The sequence below is a fragment of the Bos javanicus genome, chromosome 17, assembly GCF_032452875.1.
Source record: "Bos javanicus breed banteng chromosome 17, ARS-OSU_banteng_1.0, whole genome shotgun sequence".
Taxonomy (NCBI): domain Eukaryota; kingdom Metazoa; phylum Chordata; class Mammalia; order Artiodactyla; family Bovidae; genus Bos; species Bos javanicus.
Genome location: NC_083884.1, coordinates 62,676,678 through 62,700,087, shown reverse-complemented (window position 1 = coordinate 62,700,087; position 23,410 = coordinate 62,676,678). Strand labels below are relative to the sequence as shown.

At 37.5% G+C, this 23,410-nt stretch overlaps 1 protein-coding gene across 2 annotated transcripts in view; it reads right to left on the bottom strand.

The window, feature by feature from the left end:
• NAA25 (N-alpha-acetyltransferase 25, NatB auxiliary subunit) overlaps window positions 1-23,410 on the bottom strand; it is a 66,187-nt gene that overhangs the window by 10,748 nt on the left and 32,029 nt on the right. For both annotated transcript variants that reach the window (XM_061385008.1, XM_061385007.1), the window contains 11 exons: window positions 21,788-21,995; window positions 20,103-20,192; window positions 14,036-14,216; window positions 13,320-13,419; window positions 8,609-8,760; window positions 7,952-8,077; window positions 5,548-5,791; window positions 4,752-4,875; window positions 3,517-3,582; window positions 1,882-1,979; window positions 628-738 (listed from right to left, as the gene is read on the bottom strand). In XM_061385008.1, the coding sequence (XP_061240992.1) occupies window positions 628-738; window positions 1,882-1,979; window positions 3,517-3,582; window positions 4,752-4,875; window positions 5,548-5,791; window positions 7,952-8,077; window positions 8,609-8,760; window positions 13,320-13,419; window positions 14,036-14,216; window positions 20,103-20,192; window positions 21,788-21,995 (1,500 nt within the window). The remainder of the gene's footprint in view (window positions 1-627; window positions 739-1,881; window positions 1,980-3,516; window positions 3,583-4,751; window positions 4,876-5,547; window positions 5,792-7,951; window positions 8,078-8,608; window positions 8,761-13,319; window positions 13,420-14,035; window positions 14,217-20,102; window positions 20,193-21,787; window positions 21,996-23,410) is intronic.

Genomic DNA, 23,410 nt, shown 5'->3' with positions numbered 1-23,410 from the left:
AGCCATCTAAATCTAATGAAATAATTAACCAAATCCAGATTGTGGTATATTCTACCAAAAATCTAGCTAGACTCTTCAAAGACAAAGACAAAAATTAAAAGCTGAGGAAGTACTTTCAATGAAAGAAGAGTACAGAGAAATGACAAAAAGCTGTGTCAGATCCTTAGTAAAATTCTAGGATTTTGAAAAAGACTATAAAGGTCATAACTGAGATAACAGGGGAAAGGTTAATGTGAACATATTATTATATCAATACTAAATATCTTGGGTGTGAAAATGTCTTGAGTACCGTGGTTTTGTAGGAGACTGCCTTTCATTTACCCTGGTGTGTTAAATATTACAAAGTCTATACTTTCAAATGGTTCGACAAATGGGGGTGGGGGATGTTAGAGAATGAGAAAGGGCAAGAGAGAAATGTGACAACCATTAATAAGTGGTGAATCTAGGTATGGATGTTTGGGTGTCATTATAGTAGTCTTTCAGTTTTTCTGTATAATTTTTTTTTTAAGCTGGGGAGAGAAAATGAACACATATAAGATTCTAAGATCCTTTACAAAATGCAGGAAAAGAGTGAAAAAAAAAAGCAGCATGCAGCCAGATTGTTACTTGTATTTTCTCTGTTATTACCATGATGATACTAGTTTCTTTTTTCTTCTTCTTCTTTTTCTGTAAATTTAATTTGTATGGTCGCAGGACACTCTCACAGTAACTGGATACCCAAAGGATAATAGAAATAGTCTGAAAGAAGAAAAATTGCAAATTCATCAATAAGGATTACACTCAGGATACCTCAGGAACAAAGACTATGGACTAAACCAATTCTATGCAAACAGCTCTTCTTTGTAAATCCCTTCAATTTCTCTTATAACTCTCCACTCTAATTCTACGGTCACCACATTGATCCACGTCTTCTTAATCTCCTCCTCAGAATACTGCCTTTACTCTTTCTCCTCACTCTCCCAGCTCTAAACTAATCCTCTACTCAGTCCAATATTCTTTCACCTCCTTGCAAGAAATAGGGATCTTTTAACATCCTTTTCACTGAAAAGTCCAAATTTAGGCATGGAATCCAAAGGTTCCATACAATATGCCTCTCCGTGCCCACTTCTCTATCCAGGTAAGACACTGCCTCATGTGCAAACCTTAACTTATGTACGAAGAATTCTCCCCTAGTTGGTCAGCACCTATTCTCCTTTGTATTAAGTTAGGAGTTTACAGTATATTCATGTACATATATATATATATGTATACAATTATTTCTCATTCACTATCTCTTTTTTTTTTCCCACTCATTATCTCTTATACACTTGAAATGTGCCAGTCACCAAAATAGAGAACACAGTCCTCAGGAAGCTTACAGACTAATAGGAAAAGAAAGTAATTAAACATGTGACAAAAGGAAAAAAGATAATGGACTATGAGTGTTTGTGTCCTCCTCTTTTTCTCTCTGGCTAAAAGAGTTTTGCTACATCAGCTCCTGGATTCTCCTTCATAATGCACAATCTCAGCAACTAGTGAAGAGCAGCAACAAATGTAAAAAGCAAATTAAAAATTTAACAAGAATTAACTTAAACTACATAACAGTTGAGTCAAAAAAGAGGATGAACAGAACACAGCTAGATTTAGAGTGAATCTGAGGACTCTCTCGAGATTTGTAAAGCAAATTTCAGAGTTTTACCCTAGCAGTATGAATTAAAATTCTCCTGATATTCTTGGAAAGATTTAGTTCAGAAAATTGAAATTGCTTTTCAATTAACAAAAGGTGGGGATGACGGGTTAAATTATAGGTATAAGGTGCCTATTACCTGTTCATTTTTGAAAATTAATCCTCCACACAATCAAGGAACACTGAGTTTTTTTAGGATGAAAACAAAAACATACCTCAACCAAGAAGACTAGATTTTCTAAAAGAGTAGGATGTGTTTTCAAGTTACCATCTTTAACTTCTAAGAGGTCACCTTTACATTTACTGAAGACATCTGAAAAAGGAAAAATATTTTATGGTTTTATTCAGCTTTTGTTTCAGTGTTATTTTGTACAATCTAGTCAAGAATAAGCAGATATAAAGACTTAATACAGAAAGCTCCCCCTCCCCAATGAACCAAACACTAAAGAATATGTTTTAAGCTCTTTAAAAAGTCACATGACTACAGCTCTACTGTCTTCAAAAGATAAAAGGTAGACTTACAAATTATATTCTAGGGTCTAAATACTACCTATGTCTTTCCATAGATAGGGCACTCACATAAAAGTAAGAATTCAAGCGGGGGATTTACAGAATGTGTCATTATAGACTGAAAGACTAATGTGCACGGTAGAAATGCACCTTCATAACAAATTTCAGGTTTTACTCTCATAATCTTGATCATCTTTTAATTTTCAGCTTCATTTGAGCAACAAAATAAAAAACCATTTAGGCTCTGAAAAAGAAAGGCCCTTATAGATTTAAAATGCACAATAACCTATAACGGAAAACAATCTCAAGCTGTACACATGAAACTAACACACTGTTGTAAATCAGCTATAATGAAATAATAATTTTTTAAAATATTTAAGAGTTAAAAGAAACACATATGTATGTGCCCAGTTGCTCAGCTGTGTCCGACTCTTTGCAACCCCATGGGGTGCAGCCCCCCAGCCTCCTCTGTTCACGCGATTTCCCAGGCTACTGGAGTGGGTTGCCATTTCCTTCTCCACCAGGTCTTCCGGACCCAAGGATTGAATCTACGTCTCCTGCCTGCACTGCAGGTGGATTCCTTACCACCGAGCCACCTGGGAAGTCCTATGTTCTTTACCAATTTCATTGCTAGGAATTTAACCCCAAGGAAATACTCAAATAAGTACCCAAACAATTATGTCCCAAGATACTTATTTCAGCATTGTTACACATAATATATTATGTACTCAGGGTATATAAATAAAACCAGTACATGGATACAATATTATGGAATATTATGCAGCTCTTAAAACAAATGAGGTGTGGATATGGATATAACTTACATAGTAAGAAGTCCAGGATAACAAAAAATAAAGCCAGAAAAGCATGCATTATATCTTTCCCTATATTTTTTTTTAAAAAAATCACTACTATGTATTTCCATATGCATATGTATGACTGTGCACATTTCTGCACATTGCAGAATGTCAACAGCACCTACTTACGTTGGTGGGAATGTGACTGGTAAAGGGGAAAAGACCATATCCATTTGTGTACTGTACTGTTTTACAAAAAGTGTCTACTATTTTTGTAAACAAAACTTTTCAGTTTTTTTTTGTTTTGGACCATACCATGCATATGTGGGATCTTGGTTCCCCAACCAGAGACTGAACCCACATCCCCTGCATTGAAAGCACGTAGTCTTAACCACTAGAACACGAGAGAAATAGAAACAAGTCTTTAAAAATACCAAAAGTGTACATTACTATTTTTCAAAATCTCTTGCAAGTTTCTATTAAAAAATAAGCTGCTATCAGACAATCAGATACGATATGGGAATCCACAGTTAGAACACTTACCTTTTAATTGTTCTAGTAAAGACTTAAGGCTATTCTCTACTCGCTCCTGGATCTCCACTGTATCCTCTACAATTGACAAACAATGAAAAACTTTCAATTCATTTTTAAAAATAAGATAAAGAAGCAAAACCAACACCTGAAAGCATAGGCAAGGACATTTTCTTTTAAGACCCACAGGCACCTAAATTCCATTACTGAGAGAAAGATGGAGGACAGGAAAAGGAAGGAGAAAAGGAAAAGAAAGGTATTAATCACCTTTCCGCCAAAAGCACTATCTAAAATTCTCTAGGAGGACTAAAAATGTATGTGTTTCAAGTATACTAAATGATAGAATCGACAAACCTTATGATTTGGGAAAAATAAAACAGAAAGAAAAATACATGATGTGTAAGGCATTTGTGATTCTCACTGGGTTGACAGATTAGGAAAAAAAAGTCTTCTCTACAAAGTTTAGGCCTTCATTTTTAAGTAAAAAATTCAATCTGATACAAATGAACCTATTTATAAAACAGAAATAGACTCACAGACATTGAAAACTAATGATTATCAAAGAGGAAAGGGAGTGGAGGAGGGATAAATTAGGAGTTTGGGATTAGCAGATACAAACTACTGTTTATAAAATGGATAAATGACAAGGTCTGACTGTATAGCACAGGCAACTATATTCAATATCTTATCATAAACTGTAATAGAAAAGAATATGAAAATATATACAGATATAACTGAATCACTTTGCTGTACACCAGAAATTAACATAACATTATAAACCAATGATACTTTGAATTTTTAAAAAAAATTCTAAATAAATAAATGAGTGAATTAAAAGAATTCAATTTGAAATCCAACAATATTTCAACAAACCAAGGATTTCTTCAACTTTTGGACCTAAAATATGATTTTAAATATGGAATGGACTTAAAAAGGAAGAAAAGGGATTGACTGGTATTTAGAGGTGCCTAACCAGGGAGAGTGGGGGAGGGGAGAAAGGGGGGTAGAGAAAATAAAATATGAAACAGACTTAAATTTCTAGAACATTACTTGTAAACTGTTAATCGATTTTCTTATAAACTGTTAATGGATTTTCTTGTATATCAAACCAGACATTCCAGAACAGCTTCCTGCTTCCATCTCTGCCAAACTTTTCCAAATATGTGAGGTGATAGATATTTTGTTGCATTCACTAAGTTTTCAGTGACAAAGATGCTGTAAATATACTCATGCAAGTATACACTTACCTAAACCATTGATGTCCAGCTCATAAATATCGCTAACAAGATAAAAAGAGCTGGTCTGACACTGAGAACAGCCAGAATTAAAGAATCCAGCCATTCTGGTAGGTACAGGACCAAGGAAAGGGTACTGGAAAGAAGAAAAAGTGATGTTCTTTAAATCCACTTAAATTTCAATTCATATAATACAAAATGAGAAAACAAGGAACAGTAACTACTGGATAAAAATCTATCTCCATGATTAAGTCACAAAGCATTGATCTGCAAGCTAATAATAACCAAATCATTATGATGAAAACAAAAACATTATATTAATTTCTTGGTAGGTATTAAAAGTTAATCATCACAAAAAAAAACTATTCTGCTTTTCCTCACTATCCAAGTTGGATACTGAAGAAGCCTTTGCAATTCACCAAGTTTAGAAAAAGTTTTATCTTTTTCCTGTAGATGCCATAAACGGGGACAAAATACTGTTCTTTACTACTCATGCGTAAGTGCTAAGTCACTTCAGTTGTGTCCAATTCTTTGCAACCCCATGGACTGTAGCCCACCAGGCTCCTCTGTCCATGGGACTCTCTAGGCAAGAATACTGGAGTGGGTTGCCATGCCCTCTTCCAGGGGGTCTTCCCGAACCAGGGATCGAACCTGTGTCTCTTGTGTCTCCTGCATTGGCAGGTGGGTTCTTTACCACTAGCGCCACCTGGGAAGCCCCACTTTACTACTCGCCCAACCCCAATTCCTATTTTCAAAAAGACAGTCACAGATTTTTGCAGCTTTGATTGTAAATAAACACTGATGATACCTGAATGTCCTTCTCAATAAATCGCTTTCCCGTCTCCAGCGCCACCTCCAGCTGTTGAAGGAGCAAACGGAGAATATCAATCCGGGAGGATACTCCATTCTCAGTGGTCTTCTCTGAGTTCTTTGGCCCAACAGAGTGGTTAAGACTTGGAAGTCCACTGATTAGCCTCAACGTTAAGGAACGGATTCTTAACCACATTGTCTCCTCCTCCAGGGAAAGTTTCTTATGTTCTTCAGAAACATCCCTTAAAAAGAAACATTCCCAAACCATCCATTTTATTCATGTCAACTTTAAATCTTTTAAAGTTCACTTTCATTAGTCAAGATGACTTTGAATGATCCCAGCTTTCATTTAATAGCTGAATGATCTTGGACAAACCAAAACAGTCCAAGTCACCATCTTGGTACCCATAAAATGGAAAGATAACCTATCTAACAAGTCATTTTCCCCTTATGTGAGACTGGTTTTTCTGATGATAAAATACATAATGTAAAAAACTCAAACACCACCAATATAAAAAATAATTTTAAATGGCAGGAAAATGGGCCCTAATAACCTAAGAATCCACAATATTAACATGCTTGGAATAGATCTTTATGCTTTTACAATACAGATGTACAAAAAATGAACTACAAATATTTATATATTTTAAACAAATAAAATGGGTTCACAGTAGTGTTTATACTGTTTTGTAAACTGCATCTTTTTATGACAGTGTGTACAAAAAAGTTAACATAGTAAGCCTGGGTCTATTATCTTTATTTAGAAAGGCCTGCTTGCAGTGGTTGGCCCCTGGCTGAGGTCTGGGAACCTGGTGTGCCAACCATTCCCTAAATGATCAGAGTGGCTCACTGTGCCTAGACTGTTTACATAATCATGTGGTTTAGGGTAAACAGCGCTTTCCTTCTGGGAGTCTGAAATGTTGGTACATGCTACAAAGTGGGTGCCTACATAACCAGTTGATAAAAACCTAGGGCATCAAGTCGTTAATGGGCTTCTCTGGACAGAAATACTGCACACGTTACTTCATTTTTCGCTGCTCGAGAAAGGAGCATGCCCAGCGTGTTCCTTCACAGGAGGGAGAGAACACTGGAAGTCTGTGCAGAGGGTTCTCCACAAACCACCTGAATCTCTTTCCCTTGCTGGTTCTGTCACATACTCTTCCTTTTGTTACAAAAGACCTCAGCTGTGAGTACAACTACATGCAGAGTCCCTGAGTCCTGGCAAGTCACTGAATCACAGCATATTCAGAACTACCTCATGTACATGTCTCTGCAACTTCTTAGTTTCCACTTTCCTAGAAGTGAAAGTCACTCAGTCGTGTCTTGCAATACAGTCCATGGAATTCTCCAGGCCAGAATACTGGAGTGGGTAGCCTATTCCTTCTCCAGGGGATCTTCCCAACCCAGGGATCCAACCCAGGGATTGAACCCAGGTCTCCCACATTGCAGGTGAATTCTTTACCAGCTGAGCCACAAGTTGGTACACAGTCTTTTCAATCTTGATATGTATCACTAAAATTCCCTATAGGAAAGTTATATAAAGTTTTACTGCCACGTAAATGCACAATAGTCATTCTCCCATAACCTTGCAGAGAACAAAGATTAATCTTTTTTTATCCAATAGGTTAAATCTTTGTCTGATAGGTTAAAATACGAATATAGATATAAAGTGCATTTCTTTGAAATTCCTGTTAAACCCTTTGCCCCACTTGTTTTCTGTTATCTGCTTCTTATTGATTTATTGAGTTCTCTGTATATGTGAAGGATATTAATATATATGAAGAAAGTTACTAATACCAGATACCTCTAGAACTTGTTAACAGATTTACTTCTATATAGCAGGTTAATATTTACAGGGGTCAAATCCTTTGTTTCCAGATCTGACACAATGCTAAGGAAGGCTTTCCCAACTTTTTAAAAATATTTTTTATATTTTCTTCTAGAATTTCTGTTTTAACATAAAATATTTAATCGATCTATAACTTGTTTTCATGTATGGTGTGACAGAGGAACTTTTAGATTAGCCAGTAATTTCCACATAGGGGTGAGGTTTATTTTCTTCCTTTGGCTTACCTGTATTTTCTGATCCCTACAATATACATGTTATTGTATGACATAATTATGTGTATATATATACATATAATATATATATATAAAAAAAGCTCTTAAATTCATCCTAATTCTATGTTTTTGGGATTCAGCTTACTAATATTTTATTGAGTGTTTTTACATCTGTATTCATGGGGGATATTGGTACCTAGTTTTTTGTTTTTGTTTCTGTTTTTAATTTATTTATTTAAATTGGAGGTTAATTAATTTACAATATTGTAGAGGTTTTTGCCATACATTAACATCATCCTAATTCTTTAAAAATAAATTTCTTGGGGTTAAATTCCAGTTACCTGTCTTTTGGATCCCAGCTAAAGAAAACATTTAAGTCTCTGTTGTCTCGCAAGGCTTCCCATGGAATGTCATCTTCTTCTGGCCGAAGATTCATTGACTTTATACTTTCTGCTAAGCTGGTTGATCTGGGATATAGAAATTTTATTTAAGTATTATTCAATAGTAAAATAGCCATGAAAACATACTAGCCAGGACTTTGTTTTACTAGAAAGAAAGAAAAGGAAAGAGTAAAGAAAGGAAAGCTTTAATATTAAGAAGTAAAAGCTCATATAACATGAAATAGAACCAAGCACTGATCATATTGGCCTGCTACACAGCTAGAGAAAGGCATCTGAAAGCCCAACGAAAATAAAATTCATCAGCATTAATTCCCAACATCTCATGTCCATGGGATATGGGGAACTTTGTAAACACAACATGGACCAGGGACAATGACCATGGCCCAGTTGGCTTCTGTGGGGAACCTGGGATGGTGCTGACAATACTTTATCACTCCCCATGACAGGCACTTTCTCCTTACTTCCCTTTTCCCTCCTACTCCCACCGCCTCATTTTTCTTTAGCTTAAGCCCACTAATGACATCCATGAGCCCATTAATGGCTCTCAGCATCTGATCTAATCCCTTAGTTCCTTATTAGCTCTCTTGCAATACTTACATATTTGCTTCAAGTAGAAGGTCTAACAACATCCGCTCAGTACGAACTTGTGCAAAATGAAGAGAATTATTCAGCCTGTTCCTAAAAGCGATAAACTCTGGGATCTTCTCAAATGCACCATATTTGTAAGCTTGAATAATATATTCTGAGGTCTGGGGGAGGAAAGACATCACCTTGGTATAAATATTTCACATGTCAGGCAATGAACACAAACCTTGCAAGACAAAACAAAACACTCAAACTAAAATTAAGATGTTGAAACTAATCTTGAAAGTTTTTGGTCACCAAGCAGAATACCAGCTTTTAAAAATGTTATTTTTCTTCTATCATATACTGGAGTCAAATGTCTTCTTCACTAGTATTATTACTAATAATACTTAACCACTGCTACCACCACACAGACTTCCTCCTAGGAGTTATGCCTTTCATTTCAACAGGACTGAAAGTTTTGTTATACACATCAGTCAAAATTTTGATTAGTGCCATAGTGGAAGGAATGTTACTCCATATTTTTCTGCATCTAAGATATACTTTCTTTTATACCGAAACACCAGTACAATATAACCATCCCACTACCATCAGAAGTAAAAAGTACTCTCCTTCAGAAAAAACGACAGGATGCCTCTTGGTTTTGTTTACTTCTGAATAAACACAGGACATACGTGCATTGCATCAAGATAGAATTCACCAAACAAAAGACCTAAAAAAATCATGTCATAATCCATTCTGAAGACAGAAAATTCAAAAACCAGGCTACCAGTCCATCCAAACTACTATGCTAGAAATTCCATAAACAGGTAAATAAAGGGAACACTCAACACATGTACTTTAATTAGATTAATACATATATACAGATGAAACATGAACAGAGGCAAGATAAAGAATACTAAACAGCAATTCTGGCACAACAGAAGGAAATCTCAGGGAAGAACTTCATGGGTATGGGCCTATGCCATCAGGATCAGAAGTCAGAAGGGCACCCTTTCAAGCTAAGGGAAGTATTAAGCTCAAAGCTGATGTCTGCCCCAAAGATCCTTTACAGAAAAGCTAGTCTTTTTGCACAGCCTCAGTCAGCTCTGTCCCCATCTCCATTATGACTGAGTAATTTGCCCAATAGGAAAATAGGCCAATAGTCAACAACATACCCTCTGATACACAGCCTCGCAGGGTTCATTTCAGGCCGCGGGATTGCGCCACGGGCGCTAATTCAACTGCATTCGATGCGGCTTTTAAACCCCCATGGGACACCTCGGCGAGCTGTTTGCCTGCAGTATCTGGAGAAATTAAAGACGGACGGACACAAGAAAATTAAAAAGATTACTTGTGATCCTGCAGGTTTAAAGAAGGACTATCTGAAAAAGCTCGTGTACCTTCTAGCCTGATTAAGGGACAGTGACACGCCCAGTCAAGGAGAGGCCAGGATACCCTAAACACATATGCCTATCCAATGGCCTCCTGGCTTGGAAAACATAGCAAGGTTTAACATCAGCCCTTGCAATAGGACCTTATAGTTCGGGGGGGTGCTGGGAGGGGAAAGGCAGCTGGTTAGGAACATATGATCCAGAGACTAATCAGGACAGAAATTTTATTTTGGTGATTCCAATCAAATTTATTAATTACAGTTGCAAAATACACTGTGATTAAAGGAAAGAACTCAGCCTTACCAAGTGCAGAAGAAATTTTTAATTCCTGAGTGGGCCACGGAATACAACTTAAAAAAAAACAAAAGGCAAGAGAATAAGGGGCCACAAAAAGGGGATGCAGTCCTTTAACTAACTAAACGTAATCAGAATTCTCTGGCTTCTGTTTTTGAGATAGTCCTCCTTTAATACTGCAGTGTAGTATCACTGCAGAGCTAGGAAAGGGCCCGGGCAGCTCCCAACAGGACAAAGACTGAGGAAGCACTACGCTTTGAAGCAACAAGGCCTTATTGGAACTGCAGGCAAAACTGGAAGCCATGGTACTTTAAAGACTTCTGAGTATCACAGAATGTTGTCCGTACCCATTTCTATTCATTTATGCACCAATGAGGCTATTTGGATCCCATATGGATGCCTGAAATGAACCCTGGTCACTGTGAAAATTAGCAGAATATTAATAGATGGACATCAAATCCCTGAATGATGATCTCTGTGAATACTTAAAACAGAGAGTTTTAAAGGCAATTTTTTAAAAGTATGAACATGTATGTTACTTCTAGAGATATGTGAATATAAGCTCTTAATTCCTGTATTATAAAAATCTACTCCAAATAAGATGACGGCAGACAATGACCTTTCCAAAAAGAAAATCCCTATGTAGATTTCCAAATAGAACTTTCAATCCCACAGCACAAAGCCTTACAAAGCAGATCTTCCAGGATTTTAAGGAGTAGGAACTGAAATATATCAGTCACTCAAGCAAAAAAATCATCTCGGGATGCCAAAAACTACTGAGCATAAAAGATGTATAACAGAGCTTTAGCTTTCCAGAAAGGTATTTCTAATATTGTCAGTAGGTTTGACACAGACAGTACAACACTACAACCATGACCTTTCTTAGCTTCAAACTCCTAAAGGGAACAGTCCACACCACAGTCTCCATTTTCCTATTCTGGGACTCGGCCTAGGCACTACAGTTTAAGGTGCGTTTGCCTTGCTGTACTGTGCCTTGCTTTCAGCCCCAGGACCTAGTCCTCATCTTCTCCTCCCCCTCAGTTATATACTTTAATGTGATTAAACAGCTGTTTCCCCTAGTTAGTAATAATATAAATAAATTTCAAGTACAGTTCTAGTCCCAGATTCATAAATGCTTTACTTTTATCATCTTCAGCATCTCATACATTCAGGTGAATTAGTCACTCCTGCCACACATGACCATCAGCAAAATATCAAACAAAGATACCAAGAGCCACTGAGGACAATCATTCCTGGAGATCTCCTTTCCCTATTACAGTACTTTTGGTTGGGTTGTTTTATGTGTGAGTATACAGTTCTCAAAACATTTCTTCAGGTAAAATATATTTTGTGGGGGAAAATATTAAAGCTTAATTTTTATTAGCATAAAATAATGTGCCTTTATTGACCAATTCATGAACAATATAGTTCCTCTAGAATGCTGGATGTTTGAAAACTGGACAAAAACCAAACTCCAGACTTAGATTAATCCCTTAATTTACCCCCCACTCCCACATCAAAGCTATTTGAGAAACAAAACTTTGAAAAGGATTCTTCAGGATATCAAATGTTTATTTAACCTTTCCCTTAGAAACACAGTAATGAGAGTCAGAATAATGAGATTTGAAATATACTCTTCTTTGGAGTCTTTCCTCAGGTAGTGAAACAGAGAATGGCAAGCATAGACACTTGAATACACAGTGAAAACTCACAGATTTATAACTTGACTGCCCACTCATGCTAGGAGATTTTAGAACCAAGGTCCTAGAGATTCCATTCTGACCCTAAAGCTAGGTCAGCAGCTTCTGAACAATATGTTTAAATGCAGGTGCCTACTTCTGTCTCTCCCCAATCAGAAGTTAGGGCACAGAATGAGACCTGAACAGACACAATCACTGTTGGGAAGTGGAGTCATGGGGAAGAGGGATAGAGCTTAAAAGCCAACTGATGATGCAAAGATTGCCACTCTGTGCTACTCCAGCCCTCTATGCCATGCCTTGAAGTGTGGCAGAATTTAATTATCACAAGCTGAGAGCAGCAAACCTGTATTCCAGTGGTTAGAAATGCTTCTGTCCTGTGCCCGCTTTCTATTTAATACACACATGAAGAATTATAGATGAAAGATAACTAGATATAGCAGTCATAGTTACAAAAGGGCTTTTAAAAAAAATCTTCATGAGTGTTGGCCAAGAAGAACCTCAGAAACCAGCTTCCTTGTTGCTGTTTCTTAGCTGCTGTTAGACCATGAAAATGGAACACTACGGGCAGACACCAGGCATGGCCAAATTCCAGGTGATCAGTCTTAGAAGCACATGAGAAGCAAGCAGGCAGTGACCACTGCTGAGGCATGTCTTTTCTCCACGTATGTTCCTGAGTGGTTCTGCATACTTCGATTTAGTAGAGACCATATGGCTTCCCCACAAAAACTTCTGCTTAACTGACAAGTTAAGCAGATGACAACATCTGCTTGCAGTGAAAAATATGGTGCAAATCCCATCCTTTCATTATGGCACATAAAAACTCTACGTTATTTATTGTCACTTTAAAATACAAATTATTGCCTTAAGTTTCTTAAAATGTCCTTCAAATGGTCAATTTTATAATTGTAAGAAAGGTAAGTATACTCTCTGTGATAAAGAGCACAGTTGTCATAAACTTCAGAAACCCATAAAAGTAACAGAGAACAAATGCTATTATAAAATCATATTTGGCATCCCAGGCTATAAACTCTTATGGGCTATTTCTTATACCCTTAGAAAGTCTCTTAGAGATTAAAAGACAGACCTAATAGGCACTTCCTATTCTGTTAATAACCAGTTTTTAAATGCACTTGCAAGGATTCTAGTAAACACACCCGTTCTAACAACCACAGATAACTCTCTACCTCTGCCTAACAGCCTTCAGCCAGGAAGGTATGGCCTAAGGCGCTGGCAAGTACAGCATGGTGCGCCTTCATGTGTGCATCTGGGACTCGAAAGAAGACGCTCTCTGGATCATGTGCATTCAGTAGACCAAGACCACATTAAAAAAAAGAAAGAAATTTTTTTTTCACTTACATCTTTCTGGTTGGAGTGGAAAAACCTGAGTGCGAAGTTACACGATTGGGATGCAGCAGCATACTGACCTAGGGATTCGGCATATCGGGTCAAAAGATAACTAGGTTGGAAGGAAAAAAAAAAATGTTATACCTATCCACCTCTAGTATCAAATACTACACTTCAAATTATTCAAACAGCTAGGCATAAGAAAAGTTTAAAAAATTCTGCCAAAGAAATGATGTAATTCACAGAATCAAATTTTTTTAAAAACAGCAAAGTTAATTCAGTTTTATACAATGCTGTCTTCCTAAAACAGCTCTATGGGACATGGAGAAAAATACCCTTGATTCACCACAAAGAACAATCAAAATACAAATTCAAAGGATCTCTGAGACCAATGCATAATGTAGAAGTCTCAACCTCAACTGCAAGGCAGAAGTAGACTTCAACACAATGTGTGCCAAGGAAAAAGAGTTCAAAGTACATTAACTGTTCTTTTGAATCTGAGGAAAATTTTTTTAACCATTTCTAAATTGTATAAATTTAAAATTACCACAAAATGCTGAAAGATATAAAAATCTGCTTTGCAATGGGTCATACATAACAGGTGATTATTTTATCTACAAAACATAATACCAGGAACAACGTTTCTGCTAAAATTAAAATACTAGAGTTCCATGTATGAGGACCCCACCCTGCTGGGCTGCTCATTATTCAGAGTATATACTACCAACCCAATGGTGTCATGCTGGATATGCTTAGCATCAAGGCTGGAGTACAGATCCACCACTGGTTCAAACGCCCCCAGCATACAGTAGATTCGAACAAGCAGCAATTTGAATTGAGCATTGGAAGGGCTATGAGTCAGTCCCTCTTCCAACAAAGTCAGGGCCTGCCACACAGCGGTCTCATCACCTAGAACCAAAATATAATAGCATTATCCAGTTTTTGACAGCAAATGGGGGTTCTCAAAAATAAAAAACAAAAACTTAGTGACGTCATCCCCTCCACTATTTTTAGGATTAGGCTGGGTGGCAAAGAACACATTTTAGATACAAACCTGAAAGCAAAATAGGGAATTTCCCTGAATAGACAGTCCCTCAATAGTTACCTCAGTTCAACTGAGGTAAGATCTGCAAAAACGATGCAACTTTAAGTTGCTGGGTCTTAAAGAGAAGTCTGGAATCTCACAGAATCCTAGATTCTGAGAAGAGATGGACTTTGAAGGAGAACTGGAATCCACCAACCTTCCCAGTACAGGGTTTTCTCTATAAAACCCCAGAAAGATGCTTTCTCTAGACATCATTTTTCTTCTACATGTAACTCTACTAATAGGATGTCAACTAATATTTGAAAAAAAAATTGCCCTCTAATAATTAAACTAAAATGACACACTTTTCTGGAGTACCAAAATTCAAAAAGTTACACACATCAATATTCTTAACGGGTAAGTAATTTCTCTTTTATGAAATTGTCTAAAGAAAATAATATGAAATGCAGATAAAGTTTTACATACAAGGACATCCATTGTACTAATAAGAGAGGAATAGTAAACTATAGTTATACCCACACAGAGAAATATCATACAGTCAACTGATATTAACAAGGAATTTTTAAAAGCCAAAAAACCACACAGTAGTGACCAGTAAAACATACAGAATTCAAATGAGTATGAAGAGTTCATCTCAAGTATATAAAGCATTCACAAAGAGAGAAGGAAATATGCAAAAATGTTAGTGTCTTTAGGAAGCTGGAAAACTGAGATTAAAATATACCATTTTCTGTTTAGTTTTGTTTAGGAAAAAAATGTCTAAAGTGGAAAGCTTTAAGCACTGAGCTTCTGAGATTATATTTTATATGCTTTTTTCCCCAAGAGAAAAGAAACAAAATATAACCAAAAATTGGAGTTTTAAATAAATATCATCTATAATCCTACCCAAACTATGTAAACTATCCAAGCTCTACTCAAACTACCACTATGATTAATGTACTGCTTTTGAACTATAATTACTTTCACACAGTAGTAATCACTGCATACATCCAATTTTGTGTTTTCTCATGTTGCTAACTGGTCTTCACAATCCTTATTTTATTTAATTCAACACTCAGTGACCTAAACTCTGCAGTAACACTAGATATAAGACCCAGAGAGTCACAGGTGGTTGCTGGCCTCAACAGGTTCAGAATTGAGCAGAAGAGACAGTTGTACAATTACAGATAAATTTTTTAAGTCCAATGTTATTCAAGGATAACCATAACAGAGTTTTTTAACTTCTTTTTTTTAATGATCTCTCTTAAATGGAAACAAAATTTCAAAGTAAATAGCAAAAAAAAGATTTAATTTACACTTCTGAACTATTACATTCAACATTATGAAGACATTTATCAACCTATTTTATTTTGCAAAATTTAGAATATAACTACAACTCTATGCAAATTCTTCACCAAATCAAAGAACATCAAGGGTTGATGAGGATCTTGGGGAAAATTTTTTTCTAATTAATTTTTATAATATAACAAAAAGGTATAAAATACATTAAGTTCTGAGGATATAATGTAGAGCATGGTGACTACAGTTAACAAGACCAGTCCTGGGTGTTCTTTGGAAGGACTGATGATAAAGCTGAAACTCCAGCACTTTGGCCACCTCATGAGAAGAGTTGACTCATTGGAAAAGACTCTGATGCTGGGAGGGATTGGGGGCAGGAGGAGAAGGGGACGACAGAGGATGAGATGGCTAGATGGCATCACCGACTCGATGGACATGAGTTTGGGTGACCTCCAGGAGTTGGTGATGGACAGGGAGGCCTGGCGTGCGGCAATTCATGGGGTCGCAAAGAGTCAGACACGACTGAGCAACTGAACTGAACTGAAGAGAGTAGATGCTCATCACAGGGGAGTAGCTATTCAAGGTGATGAACTTTAACTAAACTGACTGTGGTAATCATTTTGCAACACATTATCATATAATATACCTTAAACTAACATAATGTAATGTATCTATTATATCCCAGTAAAAATAGAGAGGGGGGAAAAATTATATCCTTCATGCCTCATTTCATTTGTGTAGCAGAATCATGAAGTCTCTATTGAATTTGTTACAATATTGCTTCTGTTTTTATATTTTGGTTTCTTTGGTCCCATGCATGTGGAATCTTAGCTCCCTGACTAGGAATCCAACCTGCATCCCCTACATTAGGTGAAGTCTTAATCACTGGACCACCAGGGAAGTCCCCGAATGAGTGTTTGAGGGCATCATCAATTTAAAGTGCTCTTCTTAATCCTTTCACATTCACATCAGTCTCTCTAGAAATCCTCCCAATTTTCTGAACATTTCTTTTGTTTTTAATCTATTTATGTATTTGACCCAGCCAGGTCTTAGTTGTGGCACGCAGGATCTTTGGTCTCGGTTATGGTATGTAGGATCTTCTAGTTGCAGCGTGTGGGATCTAGTTCCTTGACCAGGGATCAAACCCAGGTCCCCTGCATCGGGAACGTGGAGTCTTAGCCACTGGGCCACCAGGGAAGTCCCTATATAACATTTCTAATTTTTATCAGATCCACCTTGAACAATGACTATGTCTACAACTGGAACATTCAGCATCACTTCTGTTGACTTCAAGAAACCAAAAAAAGAAAAAGGAAAAAAGAATAAAATGAAAATCCTAAAAAAAAGTAAGAAACCTTGCATCTATAATATCTGTAACTTCCCATGTATTTGCACTGTATGATTTTTGAACAACCTACCTTCTTTATTTCTCTGCCCTGTACTTCCCTCATCTGTAAAACTGTAACAATCTTAACTATATTGTTAACAAGGTTTAAAACATGCAAAGATGGGCTTGATAAAGGACAGAAATGGTATGGACCTGACAGAAGCAGAAGATATTAAGAAGAGGTGGCAAGAATACACAGAAGAACTGTACAAAAAAGATCTTCACGACCAAGATAATCACAATGGTGTGATCACTCACCTAGAGCCAGACATCCTGGAATGTGAAGTCAAGTGGGCCTTAGAAAGCATCCCTACGAACAAAGCTAGTGGAGGTGATGGAATTCCAGTTGAGCTATTTCAAATCCTGAAAGATGACGCTGTGAAAGTGCTGCACTCAATATGCCAGCAAATTTGGAAAATTCAGCAGTGGCCACAGGACTGGAAAAGGTCAGTCTTCATTCCAAGCCCAAAGAAAGGCAATGGCAACGAATGCTCAAACTACCACACAATTGCACTCATCTCACACGCTAGTAAAGTAATGCTCAAAATTCTCCAAGCCAGGCTTCAGCAATACTTGAACCGTGAACTTCCAGATGTTCAAGCTGGTTTTAGAAAAGGCAGAGGAACCAGAGATCAAATTGCCAACATCCGCTGGATCATGGAAAAAGCAAGAGAGTTCCAGAAAAACATCTATTTCTGCTTTATTGACTATGCCAAAGCCTTTGACTGTGTGGATCACAACATACTGTGGAAAATTCTGAAAGAGATGGGAATACCAGACCACCTGACCTGCCTCTTGAGAAACCTATATGCAAGTCAGGAAGCAACAGTTAGAAGTGGACATGGAACAACAGACTGGTTCCAAATAGAAAAAGGAGTACGTCAAGGCTGTATATTGTCACCCTGCTTATTTAACTTATATGCAGAGTACATCATGAGAAATACTGGGCTGGAAGAAACACAAGCTGGAATCAAGATTGCCGGGAGAAATATCAATAACCTCAGATATGCAGATGACACCACCCTTATGGCAGAAAGTGAAGAGGAACTAAAAAGCCTCTTGATGAAAGTGAAAGTGGAGAGTGAAAAAGTTGGCTTAAAGCTCAACATTCAGAAAACGAAGATCATGGCATCTGGTCCCATCAGTTCATGGGAAATAGATGGGGAAACAGTGTCAGACTTTATTTTTTTAGGCTCCAAAATCACTGTAGATGGTGACTGCAGCCATGAAATTAAAAGACGCTTACTCCTTGGAAGGAAAGTTATGACCAACCTAGATAGCATATTGAAAAGCAGAGACATTACTTTGCCAACAAACGTCCATCTAGTCAAGGCTATGGTTTTTCCTGTGGTCATGTATGGATGTGAGAGTTGGGACTGTGAAGAAAGCTGAGCGCCAAAGAATTGATGCTTTTGAACTGTGGTGTTGGAGAAGACTCTTGAGAGTCCCTTGGACTGTAAGGAGATCCAACCAGTCCATCCTAAAGGAGATCAGTCCTGGGTGTTCTTTGGAAGGAATGATGCTAAAGCTGAAACTCCAATACTTTGGCCACCTCATGCAAAGAGTTGACTCATTGGAAAAGACTCTGATGCTGGGAGGGATTGGGGACAGGAGGAGAAGGGGACGACAGAGGATGAGATGGCTGGATGGCATCACCGACTTGATGGACGTGAGTTTGAGTGAACTCTGGGAGTTGGTGATGGACAGGGAGGCCTGGCGTGCTACGATTCATGGGGTCGCAAAGAGTCAGACACGACTAAGCGACTGACCTGAATTCATATAAAGTACTTTCAAGTGCCTGATGATCAATAAGTGTCAAGTGTTATTATTATTATATGGTCAGATATCTTGCTCCAAAACCAAGAGATTAGGAAAACCATGTCATTATGAGCAAGAACAGATGCTACAAATAAGTGGGGAAGGGTATCTGGGTAGAGACCAAATTACTAAGTAATCAGTTCATTATGGTTTTTACATTAAGATGACTTTTACAGCTCTATGCAACCTTCTGAATCTGGGGCTTCTGATAGCAAGTACTCTGATGAAAAGAATTTCATCCCCACCTCCAGTAGAACACAGTATAACAAGCAGCAGCATATGGGTATATACAATATCCTACAAAAGTTCAGAAGGGGCACAAAATCTGCAATGAGGAAAGGGATGAAATCAAGACACACTTGTCAGAGGCACTCTTTGAGTTAAAGTTAGATGAAGGAGGTGATACAGTTATTTCAAAGAGAGGCAACGTGATGTTCAGTAACAGAAACAGCAACAACAAACAAGTAGATTTAGGGCTTTAAGTAGTTAAGAATCTGGAGATGCAGGCAGAAGCTAGATTAGAGAGCACTGTAAACCATCCTAAGAAGGCTGACCTTTATCCTCAAGAAAATAGGGCATCTCTGAAGGATTTTAAGCATGAGGAGGACATCAAAATTGAGTGCTTGGTGAAATGACCCACAAGAGCAGGGCTGTGTCTGCACACACCATTGTCTCCCCAGCCCTGTTTCTTCTGCAGTTTATTTTCATTAATAATAATGCAATAAGTAGCTAGTTATTTTTTCTCAAAAACTGCTAATAAGAGAAAATGTCAGAGCATGAGACCTAAAGAAAAGGCTGAACCATCAGCTGAATCATTCTTCTCTTGCTCAATGAGTCATGATGTTTCCTTTACCATGTAGTGTGTTTTTGTCTTAAATGGGTTAATCTGAACTATATTCCAAAAAAAAGTATATGCCCGTGTATATAATTTTAAATGAACAAAAATGGCTATTTCATTCCATGGATTCATACACCTATCTCTAAACTAGTTTCTCTGCATTTTAATTATTGTAACTTTGCAATAGGTTGTTTACTCACTATTCAGAAACATTTTAAAATAGAACAGATATCCGCTGATTTAAGATTATCCTGAATATACAGAGGATACTTGGGGGCCTGGGTTCTTCTAGAAGCACCCTGGAGAAAGGCAAGAAGAAAAACCTAAAAGCATAAATCAAAGTCTTGGATTATGTAATTAGTCTAAGGATTTATAATCAATAAAAACAAAGAGTAAAAATAAAGTTAAACTGAAATCACTGGTTTTTACCTGTTTCTCTCCATACATCAATAAGCACATGGACAGCAAGGAGACAGTAATAGTCTGAAAATTGCAATTCGGTTTTCAAACAGGATTTCCCTATAGGGGAAAAAAAAATTATATCTGTATTTTAAGATTTGTTCAATGATTATTGTCCCCAAAGAGTTATGTAAAGCAAGAAAACGACAGCAGGAAGAAGGGTAAAAGAAACTATTAAGAATAGAGTAAATACCAGAAGAAAATATGAGCCATGAATTAAAAGAGTCAAAAAAAGGTGAGACTACACTCAGCTGGAGCAAAAGGCTTTCAGAACAGAGGTGGTACTCCAAATAGTCCCAAAAGGACTATGCGAAAGGCTGTGAAAGGTTTCAAGTGAAGAAAAGAACAGATATCAAGAGCTATGTACAACTAGTGTAATATGCTCATTACTTCGCCTAGTTTTTAATACAGTTAGAGAAATACTAACATCATCCACTTAGATAATTTAATTTGTATTTTATCACACATATCTAAATAATTTGAACATCATCTACTTCTTTTTTTTTTTTTTGGGAACCCCCCTCCTCCGCTCAGCGCTCTTGCATCGCTCCCCCGTCAAACGATCTTGCCTGTCTTCTCCCTAATTGCCACCACTCCGGGTCCACCAATTGGAATCCACTCAGCTCAACGCCCCGTCCCTTTCCAGTGTTCCTGGATGACCCCTCGTTTTTATTCCAAGATTCCATCGGACCTCTAGCCCCGCACGGAGCAAGCCCATCTCGTCTCTGACCCATTCCCAGAACCCTCATTAGAGTCAGACATTTTTCGTGATTTCTTTCCCTCCAAGGTCACAAAAATTTCCCTACATCTTTCACGCTAGTGGCTGAGACTTTGGCGAGGAGGAAATGGAACTCTGGGACCCAAAAATACGGGTTCTGTTCCACACAGATTAGTCGATTAATCTTAAGAGGCCAGAATTCTCTCTTGCCCTCTCTTTAGCTGAGACCCGGGACACATGGCAGAGGGAATAAGACCACTATGTGCCTTAGTCCTTCTAATCTTGTCCCTTATAGCTTGATTCTCAGGCCCTGGAGGGTATCTCGTGGTGTAAGGGGAAAAGGTGTAGGTCCATTCTAAAAAGGCTTTAGAAAATAAGCGGAAATCGACAGCCTGCAGAATTAATGAGAAGGGTGGTGAAGGACAACACAGGAAAAAGAAGCAGGTTCTATAAGACGAAGGCCCGAGCGCCAGAGGATTAGGCCAAAGGCTGAGGTCGAACTGAGACTCCATCATCTACTTCTAAACTAAATATATACCTCACAATTTACAACATTCTTTTTGTTCATTGACATAGTCTGTATATGAAGAATACTAAGGCCTCCAAGCAGAAAATGTGACAATTATCATAAACTCTGCAACTCATCCGAATCCCAGTGTGATGAAAAGCTGGCTCACCAGCGCAGGAAGAATATGGCTATCTGGGGCCTATTAAAATTTTTTAAAACTCCAAGCTTAAGAAAGGTTTTGCATTTTATTACTTGGATAGTGTTGCCACTTGATAAAATATTTTTCCTGCCAAAAGCATTAAAACAGTGTGCTATGAGTAATTAGCCTCCAATTAAAAAAAAAAAGTATACAGACATTAAGAAAAAAAACCCCGACTTCTAAGTCTTAGCAGAGCAGGGAACTACTGAACACTTTGAAAGGTTGCTCACCAAATTCCAGTCCATGCTGGTACCTTAACATCAGTTCTCTGACCACACTCAGCTTCTGGTTCTTATCCATCGTATGGTACAAGCCAAGTAACCTCGTCAGCTGCACCACACACAAATGTCGCTGCAGAGCTCTGATGTCGGCAGGCAGTGCCAGCTTATCCTCTGTTGGTGTTGACAAAGGAACCACTCCGAGTAACTGATTAATAAACTGTAAAGTTGAAAGAAAAAAAAAGTACAGGTCTCAAGATGGAACTCATCTTTTAGTAGGTCACAATTAACAAATACTGAAATGGTCTAGAAAAAGACATCAAGGAGAAATACAAATTAAAGCTCCATTTTCTACCAAAATTGCCAACAAAACACTTCTAACAGTACACTTGCTGGTGAAACTCCACATGTGAAACATTCACTGCTGGTCAAGTGTTAATGCTAACACCATGCAGTATATGCATTAAAAGATGAAAAGAACTGTGAAAATGTTTCTTAAATCACAACACATTAACATAATATACAATGTAGCAATGAAAAAATTTATTGAGGAAGAAGGTTAAAAAAAAAAAAACAATTACCCTAAAACAAATACTATTATACTACAAATAAATTCTTAAAGGAAACATTATACACTGAAGGGAATGTCAATAGCCTTAAATTGTTTTTTTGATTAAAGCTTTGAGATAATTATAGATTTGCATGAAGTTGTAAGAAATAACACAGATCCTATGTACCCTTCACCCAGTTTTTCCAATGGTAACATCTTTTTTTTTTTTTTTGGCCATGCCGTGTGACATGCAACATTAGTTCCCCAACCAGGTATCAAACCTGTGGTCCCCTGCGGTGGAATCAGAGTCCTAACCACTGGACTAGGAAATTCTATCCCTCTGGTAACATCTTATATTAAAATGTTTTTAATTCCCTAAATATGGAATAAATTTTTAAAAACATGAGTTCCACAACCAGTTCAGTTGCAATACTGGCAAAAGTGAGTTAGAAGACTGAACTGGAGGGACCCCTACACTGCAGTCAGAGTGCCTGTTTACATGTCACACACGCTCGGGTGCTATACTTTGCAGCTGTCAGGATGTGAGAGCATGCTTGAGCGGCACAAATCTGGGGTTCTAAAAGCTGTTTATGGAAGAGAAATGCAGCCAAGGGGTCACTATATTTTGTGTCTTCCCTATATTTTAAGATCCAAAATTAATACATTATTTTAAAGGAAAAAAGTTCCAACTACACATTTATTAAACACAGGCTATTTTCACTCCCTTCCAAGATCCTATGAAGATGACAGTGAAGAACAAAAAAGGACGCACCCATAAGGATCAAGAACATGTGAAATGTGAAGAGATGACAGCCAGTAAAAAGCATTAACAAGATTTCAAAAGATAAAAGGCACAAGGGCAGGTGGTAGGTAATAACCAATGTATGGGGTCAAGAACGCTGGAATCCAGTAGTATGCAATGGGGAGGCCACCAATAAGCAGCAAGTCTCTTCTAGCTGCGGAGCCTTGGAAGACTCAGAAATTAAAGGCAGAAAGTATGTCTGAAAGCTAAAATGCTGTGGAACTTCAACAGGAGAATCTGCTAAATTCTAAAAAGTTAGACTCCTGCCAAGGTCACTGAGTGA